The 15,779-nt window shown below is 28.7% G+C and overlaps 1 protein-coding gene across 11 annotated transcripts in view; it reads right to left on the reverse strand.

Annotated features, from left to right (window-relative positions):
• Positions 1–3,026: 3,026 nt before the first annotated feature.
• Positions 3,027–15,779, reverse strand: part of LOC124362108 (troponin I) — a 69,884-nt gene continuing 57,131 nt past the window's right edge. For 6 of the 11 annotated variants that reach the window (XM_046816300.1, XM_046816296.1, XM_046816297.1 and 3 more), the window contains 3 exons: positions 10,002–10,045; positions 8,539–8,680; positions 3,027–3,398 (listed from right to left, as the gene is read on the reverse strand). In XM_046816300.1, coding sequence (XP_046672256.1) covers positions 3,336–3,398; positions 8,539–8,680; positions 10,002–10,045 — 249 coding nt within the window. In that variant the 3' untranslated portion in view covers positions 3,027–3,335. Of the gene's footprint in view, positions 3,399–5,892; positions 6,049–8,538; positions 8,681–10,001; positions 10,046–15,503; positions 15,605–15,779 lie in introns of those variants that run through there. The other 5 variants (XM_046816298.1, XM_046816293.1, XM_046816303.1 and 2 more) reach the window with 3 other exon arrangements.

Consider the following 15,779-nt stretch of genomic DNA (forward strand, 5'->3'; position numbering starts at 1 on the left):
TGTTTAAACAACTAAATAAAATTTACTGACAAGTTAACATCATTTCTTATACAACTCAGAAATCCTGAGCTGACGTTATGGGAGCATTATCTTAATATGTTACCCAAAGGTTTTCATTTCCCACTCATAATATAAACATTAAACAACTAACACTACAAGGGTATTCCAAGCATTTCTGATACAAGTAGATAAAGATATCCAAATCTCTGGAAAAACTTTCAAATCATTGAATGTGCAATCAATTTTTAGTTGGAATCATTTTTAAAATTGTTAAACAGAGGTTTGGTCACCACACTTTAAGATACCTTTTCTGAAGACAGGAATCACTCTTGTACATTTTTAGATACAAAGTTTGGTGTTTGTAGAATTTTAAATTAAAGTTTTTAACAGGTCTCCATTTTGAATTTTGTTGAGAAAAAATATTACTGCTTTCCAGTAATAGACTTTTTAAAGTGTAGAATTTTTTTAATTCTTACATGTAATAGTTACTCAGAAAAACAATATAATATGTGCTGTTTACTGCGCAAATTTAAGGTGTTCAGAACAATTGATCAACCCGCCGACTGCGAAATAACGTCAGTTATCCGGTTTTTGACAGCAAGGGACGTTTCAGCAGCGGATATTCATAGACAGAGATAAGTGAAGCCTAATGAAATGAGTAACAGCAAAGTATGGAAGTGGGTGAGAGCTTTCAAAGATGGGCTGGAAATGTCTATGACAAACTACGATCTGGCCGGCTACCAGTGATCACGGAAGATTTGATTAATGTCGTTCATGAAAAGATTTGTGAAGTTCGGCGATGTACTATTTCATCATTAGCATTAGAATTTCCAATTGTAAGTAAATCGACATTGTACAAAATTGTCTATGAACATTTGAAATTTTGCAAATTGTGCTCACATTGGGTTCCCAAGCTGCTTACAGAGGAACACCAAATTAAAAGAATGGGTTTTGCTCTTGAGTTTTTTTTGTCCGATATCATGAGGAAGGCGATACACTCTTAGAGAACTTTGTCACACGTGACGAGACATGGGTTTCTGACATAACCCCAGAAACGAAACGCCAGTCAATGGAATGGCGTTACGCAACGTTACCGTTTAAAGTCAAGCCGAACAATCTTAACAAGGAATACAGAATAAGTGAAATGGCTTATTGACATCTGGAGTTCTCTTGTTGCATGACAACGCCAGACCCCACTCTGCCATCCAAACCCAACATCTCATAAGATCATTTGGTTGGGAACAGATTGCCCACCCACCGTACAGCCCGGACTTGGTGCTGAGCGACTTTCACTTGTTTCACTACCTAACAGTTTCTCAGTGGTAAGCGCTTCAACACTGATGACAAGTTGAAAGAAACAGTTAGGGATGGGTTATTTCACGGGTGACGAACTTCTACATCGACATTCAAAAACTCGTAGAACATTATGACAAATGTTTAAATAAAAATGGAAATTATGATGAAAAATAACAAAAGGCGTCAAATCCTTGAGACATCATCTCAAGCAGGTTAAAGGGTTGATAAAAGTTGTCTACTAACTATTCAGTTTTACCATGTTTGAAACGTAAACAAAGTCGTATAATATCGATACTTACCATACTGAGACGGTAATTATTACCATTAGCACAATACCACGTTTAAAATTAATCCACAACGGACTACTTGCTTTCATATTTTACCAAATAAATAGTCATTAAGTAAATAAAGATAATATATAGACTGAAACAAAGTAGTACAGTTTACACCCATAGTATACTAAATTGATCTAATACACATATACTTACTATGGAACATTCAAACCAAAACTAACTTCATACGATTCTAATCTATAATTTCAATTGGAACTTTTCTATTAGGTAACAAAATCAATGTAATGTGCAAGTATTAACTTTTCTACAATAACTAATAAAAATAAAATATGTTATTATACTAGTGAAGTTACTCATAGGTTACGTTATTTCATCAAATTTACTTTTTAAAATTAATTTCATGTCTACTCTACCTTCAGAACTACATCAAGCTTGGAAAGTTTTAATAATGTAGCTTTATATTTGGTAACATTAATTTTAATTAATTTTAATTATAATTTTAATACATGTAAATAAAGTATGTGTATTAATAGATATAATATACTTGAAGTTAATAATTTATTATAGTCAATTAAACCAGGGGTTTGTCTGTTTTTTGATGTATGCCCATTAAATTCAAGCCACCAAATCATTTGGTTTTAATAAATAACTAAATAAAAAATTATACTAATTTATAGGGCATGAGATTAATAAAATTAATAAAAGTCTTGTATTTTATATTTATTTTAAATAGCCAAAAGTATTATTTTAATGTAAAACATTTTTAGTCCAAACTAATTACTATTTATTTTGATTTTGATATACACCCAAATGTAGAGAAAACTATTTGGTCGTTTTATAGTGTAACGAAAAAATACCTAATGGATTAATTTCTAGAACAGTGTATTTAGTTTGACAAAAAATATTATCGTTAAAAACTGAGTTAATTTTTATTTGAAAACTGTGTCATTTTTTTAATACACCTAATTTCAAACAGTTCAACAAGAAGATAAATGTAAAATTAGAAAGATTTAAAAAAAGTTCATTAGTTATTTTAACTGAAGGAAATATACTAATTATGATATAAAACTCTAATTGAACCAAATGAACTCAGACTGTGTTTATGTGAACTTCACACATTTTTGCAAGGTCTAGAATTGGTTCTGACCATCTCTTGTACATTTTAAATATTTCTGTTGTGCTAAATAATTGGATTGCTTAAATTTATATTAAATATCAAGTAAAACAAAATAAGGTGTCGTTTAAAAGTTGGATGAAATTTACATCAATACATAGGTTGAATTTTTAATAAATAAGGATCAGGTTGGTCTGATTCTATACTTGCACACAATATCTAAGGTAGCTATTATGGACTCATGTATGGACGATAATACTCTACTATTCAGAGGAAATGGATTCTACAGATTCAGTCTAGGGTTTGACTACAGAATGAACAACTTGTTTCAAATACATTTATTTAGCATGCTGGAGTCAATATAGATACATAGTAGACAATACAGGAGGCACTGGTGGTCATGCAACCTCAGTCGGACACAGTGACACATACAAAAATATTATTTATATACAAACGTAGCCGACTCATTTTCAGGTTCTGATGATTGATGAGGACATGTCTGATTACAATTTACCGGGTGACTTACGTTTTGAGTCCTGGGATTGGAATTGTTTTAACAGTGTGTTAGCCTAAATATGATATTTATATTGGATAGACAATATTAACAAGTAAATTTAGTTGTCAGCTTAACATTATGCCTCCGCTTCAGCTACCTTCTTCTCATCTCCCTTCTTGAAGTCGACGATGGTCTTTTTCTGAAAAAACAAAACAATTTGTAAGAATATTTATATTATTTTGGAATTATTTCTTTCCAACCCAAACAATTTTCCGTTTGATCACAATTTTTATAGTTTGCCATGAAGAAACCAGAACTTATTGAAATGTTTGATTTAAAATCCAGTTAACTCAGACATATAAAATATTATAACATGTATAATATATTATTTATAATTTTACTTTGAATAAGAAAGACAGATATTATGTAACACACAATTATTATTTATAGCTATTAGTAAAATGATTAACTATTAATTTTTAAACAAAGATTAATAAACTTATTTAAATTAATAATTTAAACTATTCATAGTAATGTTAAATTAACTATTTCTTGTATAAACATAAAAAAATAATTTCTTGAATTTAGATAACAAATTATTTAATCTGTTTATTAAATCTTATAACTCTAATTAAAAGTTATATTAAAATAATTTTTAATATTTTATCAAAAACACTTTAGTATGTTTTAGTTTATATATTTTAGAAATCAAAATAACATTAGCTATGTACAGTATTTATATTTTAACACAAAAACTAAAATGTTATTAAATAAAATTATTGAAGTCAACACTCAAGAAAAGAATAATTTGGTATATACATTCTTTAAATTAGTTTAATCGAAATTAGTCATATTTATGAAAATATTAAGTGTATAAAATGAAATATAAAACATATCAGTAAAGCTATGATGTATATACAGAAATGTCGGTGAACGAAGGCTGCAAACAGGAAACACCTGGAAATAAAATTAGCCAAAGAGAAAGCCAATAGACAGACTAAGAAGTGTCAAGGAGAGGAGCAATTAAATGGTAGCCAAATTATCAGACTTAACCAGAAATTATGTTTTCAAGTAATTATGGTGTATTATATTGGAATATTAAATGCAGCAACCATTTAAGTTTTATTTTATTTTGAGGTTTTGCAGCTAAAGTCATGGCCAGTTGCATAACTGGAATGAGTTGATGTCTCAGACAGTTGTAGCTCAACATAACCTCAAAATCAAAATAACATATTATATATATAGTGTTGTTACAAGAACAGAGATTGAGGTTATGTTCAGCTAAGACAGTCTGTCACAAAATCATCTGATTCCAGTGTTGCCAACTGGTTATTACTAATATCTCAGGAAATAAAAAAGTGCCAATACACTGTAATAAATAAAAATGTGTGGTTTTATAAAATTATATTCAAATATAAAAAAACCATTATTACTAGAAAACTTAAAATCTAGCAATTTGAATGTTCCAATTTAATAATTTGGCCAACAATGTAGGTTTAACAAGATAGTTTTAACATAAAGAAGACGATACACGAAGAAGCTAATTTCGACAAAGCAAATAGGTTAGAAGCTTGTATTATTTACCAAATAAGCAACAACACATCAGATGTTAAAACTAATCTCACCTCTGAAAATTTTGTTTGGACAGAAAGACTTATCTATGGTGTATCTAGTGTTGATGATTCTCAAGTATTCAGTTGTTAGCTGCATCAGTGTGTCTGAATGTCTGTCTTGTTTCTTGTTTTATTTTTTTTAATTATTGTGTGTATGTAGATTAAAAATATGAATCAAATATAGCATATTTTGATAGTAAAATTTGAGCAATAAACCAAAACTGTATAAAATTAAAAGGAGAAATCAAAACTGGTTTTATAATGTAAAGGTAAAAATGTGTCAACAGTTTTATTTGATTGTAAGTCTATAAGCCTAAAATCAAAGGTGAAGGTTGAACATTCACTAAAAAAACAAAACAACAGTTTCTTTGACAAAGGACAAAACTCAAAAAGTTATTATAATCACCATAATTTAATAAGTTCTTAAACTTGCAAAATATTTATAAATAAGTTGGCATTAATAAGTAAATTAAAATAATATATTTTAGTGTTTTACATTATTTTGAAGAAAATATAATGATATATATTTATTTAATAATGGTTTAATATTAACCATTATTATCTAACGGTTTAATGATGTAATATCTTTAGGACAATTCCATGTAATAAGTGGAAAATAAAATAAAAATGTCAAAAACATAACATCACATAAGAAAGAAATGGAAGCAAGTATGTAAAACATATCAATACAATCACAGGATAAAATAATTTAAGTGAAAATATTGTAGTGATAAACAAAACCTACTGCAATAATAGCATGAAAGGTGAGTAACTGAAAACCATAATTTCTCCAATGTTATTAATTTGTAAAAACTTGTTCAGTAAATGTTATTCAAACCAAAATAATGATTGCTTCAAAGATATAATGTTCTATGCACACCTTTCTACACTTATAACATTCGGGAAGATTGTATACATTGCTGAGCAATGATAACTGAAGCTATATTTATATGCCAAGAATTCTGTAACAATATTGTGTAAGTATTTAAAAATTATTATTAAATTATGGTGGAGCAAAAATCAAAATAATAAAAACATAAAAAGAAACGACAAAGAGGCCTAATACAGAACTGGGAAAGGTTGATTTCACACAAACATACGTTTATTTAAGAGTGGAATACATTCACAGATAACATAAAACTGTAATTTTGTATAAATTTATAAATTAGCAAAAGTGACGTTAAATGAAGACGTAGCTCATTTCTTCTGCCATTCGGCCTTCTCCGATTTCTTGGGCTGTGGATGGACAAAACACTGCCTTAGTCAGCAGTAACATGAAATGTTTTACAATTGTACCACTGTTTTCATTATTTACCAATAAATTAACTTAGAACTATCAATTTTCATCGTGCACATTGAAATTTATAATTTATCTTTAGTTTTATAGTTCTTCTAGGTTGAACACTTATTTTATTATGAATAGAACCAACATATTCCAAAAAATTTAGTAGAAGAGGAAGGGACCGACAATAGAAATCAACTTTAATTTCCCCCAAAGGGGTTCTTTAATAATTTTCTTACTTTTTTACAGGGTTTAAGTTGCAAATCGCATTTTACTAAATGAGCTCAGAAAATGCGATGCTGTTGAGATAAACTCTCGCCAAATTGCAACGAAAGCAAGAAAGAACAACTAACTGAGAAAAGTATATCGCACTTTGACAATAAGTTTACAGCATTAAAAATATTGTTTTTCAATAACTTGAATTTTAATTTAACTCCAGTAATTTTCGCTCAACTAGTTAGTTTATGGGATAGCATTCAAACTAGGTTATCGAGAATTTTGTATACAAGAGTAGTATCGGAACGGCTATGCTTGTTGCTATGACAGCGGTGCTGATGCGCCATGGCTGACACAAATACGAACAAAAACAAATGTTGCATACTTCTAAACATCTTTTCTTAGCGTCTGTACTGGAGAGTTTTGAGGTTATGTTATAGTCAGGTTTTAATTATTTCTATTGAAAATACTATTGTTACAAGTAACTTGTTTTATAAAAAATAAAAATCACCATACAATTTGATTTTATTTTTTGACTAAACGATTTTTAATAAAATCTCTACACAAAAATCTTTTTATTATTCAGGTTATAAATATTTTAACAATATATTTAATACATTTGAAAACAAACACTCCAATAATATGCTTTTCAAATTTCAAAATGTTTTTTCTTTTCAAGAGCTTCTAGCTAACAATATATTTATTAATGTAAATATTGGTTCATGAGGCTAAAGGATTATAGAACTTTAGACTGTTTTTTTATCAGTATTATTGAAATCTCTGCTGAAAACCAATCCAATTAATAAGTGCTACAGGACAAATAATTTTGTAAAAAGGTCTGCAGAGCTTGTAGCATTTTGCAGAAAATTTTCATCTCAGCTTAAACCCTGCTTTTTTATATTATTTTTTAATGAGTGCTGCAAAAATATTATAGGACAGTGGTACAATCATAATACATACAATACATAACAATTTAACTGCACATTGTTTATAATAACTAGCAAACAAAACTATTTAACATTGCTTCATTGGTATTTAATGTAATTTACCAATTAATTTTTTAAACTTATTTAAGCAAAAAAAATATATAACATATTTTTAGAGAACCCACCCACCATTTATGATACATTCTTTTCTGGCTATGTATCAAATTCATTCGGCTTCTTGATGAACATCTTGTATAGAACTATACTGATTATTTAGTTTGCAAATATCAAAAAACGGAATTGTTGCAATATTTTCAGGGTTTTTTTCAAATTAATATTTATACTATTGTTCTAGTATTATCAAGGTCTTAAAATTATATGTAATTTGATCTCTGCATATATTTAAAATTTGTCACAAAATCATCATATCATGTTCAGATAATCTATATATAAATAATATACGTTGTTGTACATATTAGTGTAAATATAATAGACACTCGCTCATAGAGCTTTCACAAGTGTCTAAGTTAATTCACTGTGTATCCAATGTTTTTACCTAATGAAGAATAAAATTCAGTATTTTACATTTTAATAATAAAGGAAACTGTTGCAATATTATTTTTTTCTTGGAAGCTATTTGTTTTAAAATATTTAATTAATCCTAACATTAAAGTACTAGCAAATAACTTTAGATCAATTATTTATTTCTGCTAGATTATTACAAACCATAACACTCAAAATTACATAGAACTATCAACAATGAAAATTAAAATTATTTTCAAGTTTTTAGTTTTTAATAATTGACCAGGCTAAACTTTATTTTATTGAAACTTAGTCAAATTATTGATTTGACTTAGTCAAGATTGACAGAACCAAGTCACTTTTGATGTAATAGGCACTTTTCTATAATTATTGTTGAAATCAGTAATGAAACAGAAATACACAATGATTTTCAGCATTTCACTAAAAAGAGCATCAGAATTTTAAGTATCTGCAGATAGTATTGAGTAAATTTAAAATGCTGCTTGCTTGTTGGATATAATAATTAATTAATTTTAAAAAAATGAATGAATAATTCAGACCCACTTTGTATTCACTGATCATGCTTTCTTTGATAGCGCAAGGTCTCACAAACATAAAATTTAATCATGGAAGTGTTTGATTTTTAAATTCATGAATCATGTTGAATAAGTTTGATAAGATGTTTTATATCCAGAAGCTACTAACTGTTTACGAAACTAAATCTTTAAGTTTTTTTTTTTATTTCTGTGTAATAAACATGTTTAATGCAACTTTATTTACCTCCTTGTCCTCTTCTTCAAGGGTGAATTCCTTCTTCTTAACCACCTTGAGCTGGTTTCTGAAGTTAAATTCTGCAGCCTTCTTTTGCAGTTTGGCGAATTTATTTTCATATTTGGATACCTTCTTGAGGGTAGGCTTAACACTGAAAAATCAGAATAGTTTTGAGACCAGATAAATACAAGCATGCGTATAAAACACAATACACAATAACAAAAAATATCCATTATACAAATCCACACATATCATTCCTTTTCAACCCATCCCCTTCTTTTTATACCCTTGAGTAGTGATGTTGTGTTGACGTTTTTATTCTTTTAATGGTTTTGTTTGTACAGTATAAATCAATAATAACACAAGTTTTATACACAGTAATAATTGTAAATATTTTATTTATTCACCTTTGCAGTTTTTACTGTGGTATTATGTAAATTAATTAAAAATAAATCCATTTGATGAGTCAAGTATTCTATGAATACTGTACTTACGTTAAATAATAAGTGTTAAATTTACTAATAAGTTAAAAGATAATATGCTATTATTTTGTAAAATAAATTTAGTATTGCCTTTGTCTCTTTCTTTTAAATATATGCATTGTAAACAAGTATATGTCCTAAATATTTATTTATGGTGTCACCTACAGTTGCTAGATCAATTTTGCACTCTAACTAAATTTTTAAGTTGAGCAGGACAGTTTGGCAGTTCGTGCATTTACATGATCAGGCACTGGCCACAGCAGTAAATAATAAAACCTGCTCAATTAAATCAGTGCTAAAATTAAACATTTTAAATAGTGGTTTACAAAATTACACACCCATAATAATGACTTAAGCTCCACATACCACATGATACTGATGCAGAATGTTTTGAACAATCTGTTCAAGTATAAAAGTTGTGGTAATTTAATAACAATGTTTTTATATAGTTAAGAAATAGTTCTAAAATTCTAAAATGAATGCTCTAATACTAATAAAAATTTGAAGTCCTATCTTTTATACAAATTTGAAGTATCGGATTACAAGTTTAAGAGTTACAAACTTTCAAAGTCGCAGTTTGGTTGAAAAGCCCAAAAAATTGGTAACTTTTTCACTGTTTCAATGTTATATTATAACTCCTTTCAAATACAAGAACCGCTTTAGACATATTAAAAAATTTGTATCAATGTAATAAATTATTGAAGACTAAAATTCAAAGTTGTTTGAAAAAATAGGCTACAATAACCGATCTTAACATTTGTTATGGGTTAAAAAACTGATACTCATGTATAAATGCTTGATGTAAAATTGTGTATATTATGTTTATTAAATTATATATGGGGTTTAAACATATTTAAATATTATATTGTAAGATTAGCTAATCTTAAAAATATTAATATATTTTTATATGTTAAAATATTAATATATTAAAAATATAAATATATATATATATATATATATATATATATTCAAATTAAAAATTGAACTTACAATTTGCCACGGAGGTCGTTGACTTGGCTGTTCAGGTCGGCAATCTAAATAAAACCCAGAAATCGTATTAGAATTTGACAATTTAGGTAATGTACAACTAAACTTCATTCCATATATTTACTTTGATGTTTCAAACAGCATTTATAATTGAGGCATTTACAAATGTTTTATGCTAAAGATGATAATACAATATTTAATTAATTACTTTATGAAGAAAAATAATAAAAAACACATAAGTTGAATAATATTTAAAACAAAAAAGAACACTTTTTTAGCATTTATAGTTTTTATGTGTAATTATAACACAGTCTGAAAGAAAAAACAACTGATTGTTATTATACACAATTTAATGACTTTATATTAACTATCTCAAAGAAAACAAAATCTAAAATCAAATGTTTAAAAAATAGGAATTGAGTTTTATTTTATCTTATTGCAAGTACAAATCATGCAATTTATTCATTTTATTTCTGTGACTTATTTATTATACCATGAAATAAACCATGTATGATATAAACCATGTACAGATAAAAATAACATATATAAAACCATTCACAATTTTAAGCAAATCAAAATTAGTCAAATTTTTGCGTCACAAATACAGGCAATATATTACTACGTACACAACTATTGCAACCAAAGCTTGGCATGCAGTTAGGATGGATGCCAAACAATATGGTTACATCTATAGATCTATTAGAGAGGGAAAGATGAAAGCAGAGAGGTCGAATAGAATAGGTTGCGGAGAAAGAAGAAAAAGAAATGAAATAGATGTAAAACGTAAAAATAACAAAATAAAAACCATACTTAAATATGACTCCTAACCTAATGTGTTAAACTTATTGCAAAAACGGTGCGAAAATCTAAATCTAGTGAACATGACAATGCAGACAAACTGGAGTCCAGAGAAGGTTTTTCAGTGTACTCTTCAAAACAAAAACTACACTACATAAACACTATATTTAAAAAATAATACTAATACAAAAATATATAAATTTGATTGTTAACAATAAACAGAACCTTGAATTTGTAAAACTCTTAAGAAACCATTAAAGTACTCCAAAGTAATACTTGAATCCATCCTAAATGAAAATATATTCTATTATTCAATTCAAAATTAGAAATTCAATACTTTATACAATTGTTTCATGAATTTTTTATTTTTACTATCTTTTAAAAAAAAAAAACACAATCTTATTGAGAATTATTATGGTTAATAAAACTGATTTTGTATATTGTTATAGCATTCTTTTGAAACTAATTCATATAATATAATTTTATTACAAACTGCAGAGATATTGTAGTAAAATTATTTAAATAATTAAGAAAACTATTATCTCAATGTAGTTTTTTCTTTTCTGAAGGAGTACATAATTCAACATAGGAAATGTGTACACAAAATATGACCAACACTTGCTTGATTTAAAGAAATCTAGACCTTATGGTAAAATTATTTATATTGTAAAAAACAAACATCAAAACATAAAACAACAATGTAAAAACAGACATACAAAACACAAAAACAAACTAATTCTATCAATTTAAAAAAGTGACACTTTAGATGAATGACATAAAATAAAAACAATCTATCTATTCATTACAAGACTGTCTACAACAATATGTCTATTAGCTCTAATGGGATGACCTGGGTAGGATGGAAGGTTTCTAAATTAATAATCTAGTCAGTTTTCACTAATCAGTAGTTCTTATAGTGATCCAAAAATGTACCAAAAACTTTTGTAAAATATTGTAATATAAACCTTGCCATTTTAATTACTAACATTTTTTATTAGCTTAACAAAAAATACTAATTCAAAACTGAAGAACACCCAGACCATCTAATACTGATCAGAAAAATATCCTATGGAAAGTACCACTCATTCAGTAATTGCAATTTTTACACATTAGTCAATAATATCACTCAGGTAATGCTCAAACCCCATCCTTACCTTGCTATGCATTGCGGCAGTGCTATAAGAAACATATTTATAAGAAATGAAGGTGAATTTTTACAAACGGTTGCAACCCAATAATGAATCATCTTGATTGCCTATCCTTCATATTAAGCGAAGCAGGGTGTAAGCACCATAATTTTACCAATAAAGTCAACGATAGTTAGACCAATAAATGATACTTTGGTATTATCTGGGGGCCACTCTGTCGCTATCTACTATTTGTTATAGGCTATACAAGTAGGTAAACAGCTAAATATGTATGTATTATAAATAGAAAAACTTAACATTTATAAGCACTTACGTGATCTAAGCTTGGATTTAGGTACTATCTCGAGGGATGTTTTTTTTTTTCGAGAAGTGCAGGGCTACAGAAGCCTATACTCGTGGCCAGGAGCATTTCCGATCGGTACTTTTCCTACCTCAGATCGTGACACTTTTCCGACGTCAGTTTACGTTGGATGATCTGGCACATGATCTGAGGTCAGGAAAGTCCAGATCGGAAATTTCCTGGCCTACATAAAAAAGGAAAACATCTCTCGAGGTAGTACCCAAATTTAAGCTTATATTACATGAGCGCTCGTAAAGGATAGCTTTAACTTTGGAACTATTTGTAAAATATTCATGATAACCTAATATAAACCTACTCATATCGTGTAATAACAAGGAGTTTATAGGGACAGAGTGGCTTCTAGATAACACAAAAGCACACAATAAATTTGTTAAGACAGGTGTTAGAAACATGTACAAGTAATTCTGTACCACTGATGACTATTGGTTACCAACAGATAAAACATATACTGCACATTAATCTGTTCTAGAAGGCTGTGTGTAAGACTGTAAAAATATGTTAAGTAGAAGGCATCAGTGGCTACGGTAGGAACTATTTAGTGATTTAGAAGTAACTGTACAGTACACTAACAAACAAAGGACACACAGAGTTATTGGGTTTTTATTTCAACACTGATCGTAGTTATTTACAATGATGACAGTTATTACATTTAAACTGTGAGCTTTTCAAATTGAATAAAATGATAATCCAATAAATCTTCCATTTTTCATGGTCTGTTAAGGTTGTCCATTCAGACTTTTCTTTTTCAACACGAATCTTATGAATATGTGCAACCAAAAATTTAATTCGGTATTTATTTTAACTTATAATAGTTTTACCCAATTCTATACATTTTTTGACTATCAAAAAATCAAACTTAATGACATGATTTGTTAGAGGGTATAATTATGGTACTAGTTTACAAAATTCCAATTTTACTTTTTTATGACCTAGAACCTAGAGAGGACTGTTATTTTTTGAATATTTCACTGATATCTTTCCAGCTCGATATTCAATGTAGTTAGAAGTAGGCTATTCCAAAATGTAATACATAAATTATTATACTTTTTTTTAACAGATACGTAACTGTAATTGCTTTGATATAAGTTGTTTTAAAACCTCAACAGTGGCTATTGGTTTAAACATCATATACTTTACGAATGCATTCAACCAGTCGCTACTTTATCATTAACTGGATTCTTAATCATAATAAAAATAATTAATTATTATTTCTGAAATAAAACTTATCAAAGTGTTCTTAAAAACAATTTTGTTATTCAAACATTTATTAAATTGACAAATAATCATATTTTTTTTAAATCAATGTTTCTTTTTGTATTTGTTTTCACATTTTGAGATGATGAATATTTTTCAATGATTAAAATATACCTTTAAAACTTTTAATATTTAAATACACTAATATTAAGCCCTTATAGTTGTGAATTATTATCTTTGATGTTATAAAAATTTTAAAGACTCCTATTATTCCGTTTGGGTTTACTTCCTATTCAGATTTGGTTGATTAAGTACAACTATAATTTAATCGTAACATAATAAGTTATTTATTATATTAAGAAGACAAAACACAAAAATAGCCTATATCTAGATTGACACTTGAAAGGAAATGAACACGAGCATGTAACATATAAGAAGATGTTCAGTGGTGTGAGTCTGAAGTAGCGTGCGGGATGGTGGGAGGGAGCAAGCTAAGCAAGCGAGATGCAACACGTAGCTCACAGAGTTTCGGTCGTGAGACGTGGCGGGTAACAGCAGCTGGCCCATCAGCGTATCAGCGACAGCGTTAGTGTATTACATCTACAGCTACCTGCTGGATAGGCAATTCTGTTTTGCATTCATTTTGATCTTGTGAACTGATATATTCTGGATAAAAGGGCTGACCGCAACTCTGGGATAGGGTGGAAGTGGGGAGTGGGTACATACAGGACTAACACATTGAAAACACAACATAAAACATAAAATTTATTCAATTAGTTAAAATTCTAATCTAATTGATATCCACCCAGTCAAAATTTGTTAATTGCGTCAAAAACAATGTCCTTGATTTGACGTTTAAGCTCGGTTTATTTACAGATAAGTTTGACCGTAAAGCGGCACTAATCTAACTTGACCAGCCTCTAATGTTTGCACATTTCTCCCTTTCCGCACCCACCAAAAATTACTTTTATACTTTCCTGTAATCTTCACGGGCCAACCTCGCTCAGTTTCAATGCTTGGAACTATTATTATAATTCATTATCTTCAAGAAAACTTTACAGGATGACTCGACATTATGGCAAAGCTGCACTTTCTAGTAACATATTTGTGTTATAAAACACAAATGACAAAAAGTTAATGAATTAAGTTTCGTGCAAGTAATCAGATAATAACTTAGATGAGGAGTTCGGTGACTTCAAGCAAACTAGCTGTAATGCTAATTAAGCGATAACTTTTCTTTAATGAAAACGAGTTATAGTATTGTGAAAATATGATGACTAACGAAGTCTTGTATAGATTACAGGAAAGAATAGCAGAAAACTCAACTCAAGACGAACACAAAGAAAAGGAGAAGGAGAGGACGGAAGTTTAGGTCAACCCTTTAATGATGGGAAGTATGCAAACTTGACTTCTACCGGCTGGCCAAGAGGCACACTTCAAGCTAGATCCACTGCTTTGGGCAACTTTGGATAAATTAATAAGGTTCCATTACATTGCTTCCATTTAACAGCTTTTAAATATTTCAATTTGCAAAACGTTTACTGCAGATCTTCAAGAGTTTTACATCTTACAATTTTCACTTGTCTTAACAGAACGTTTTAAGTCTGTTCTTATTTTTCTGTTTGATACATTTCAAAAAGCCAAAAAATACATTCGTTTATTGAGTACTAAGGAGCATAAAACTAAGCTGACCAATTGATTTGGTACTAATTTTTAATACAAATATCCAAGTAATTTGAATAAAGATGAACATCACCCACAAATATATTTTATGACTACAAATTGACACCACCAAACATTTGAAAATGATAGTTGACAAATTAATGTGTGAACTGTAATGGAAGCAATATAATTTTAAGACTACAATTTTAGAATTATATATAAATTTTAGAAAACAAAAGGGAAAATATTGCATCCCCGTTATATATATATATATTACCCAATGCAGTAGACCTGCTTTTCGAACATTAACAGGTTTACAGACAAATTCGCTTTTTAAGTTACCTCATAATCTCTTTTTCGAACTTCATATTCCAAATCCCATTTCTGCCCCTCACAAATATACATGCGATCATAATATTCCTGGATAACCTCCTTCAAGAAGTCTGAGTCAGAAAAGAAGACAAGTTAAATATGACCATGCACTGCCCATGCAATAACTTGATGTAAAGAGGAGCAACCACTACTATAGACATCCTCTTTATAAGAACTGAGTGTACACCTGCAAAACTGACTTCAATAATCATTTCAGATTCCATGGAAAAGATAAACTTTGGTAGA

The sequence above is a fragment of the Homalodisca vitripennis genome, chromosome 5, assembly GCF_021130785.1.
Source record: "Homalodisca vitripennis isolate AUS2020 chromosome 5, UT_GWSS_2.1, whole genome shotgun sequence".
In the NCBI taxonomy this organism is placed as follows: Eukaryota; Metazoa; Arthropoda; class Insecta; order Hemiptera; family Cicadellidae; genus Homalodisca; species Homalodisca vitripennis.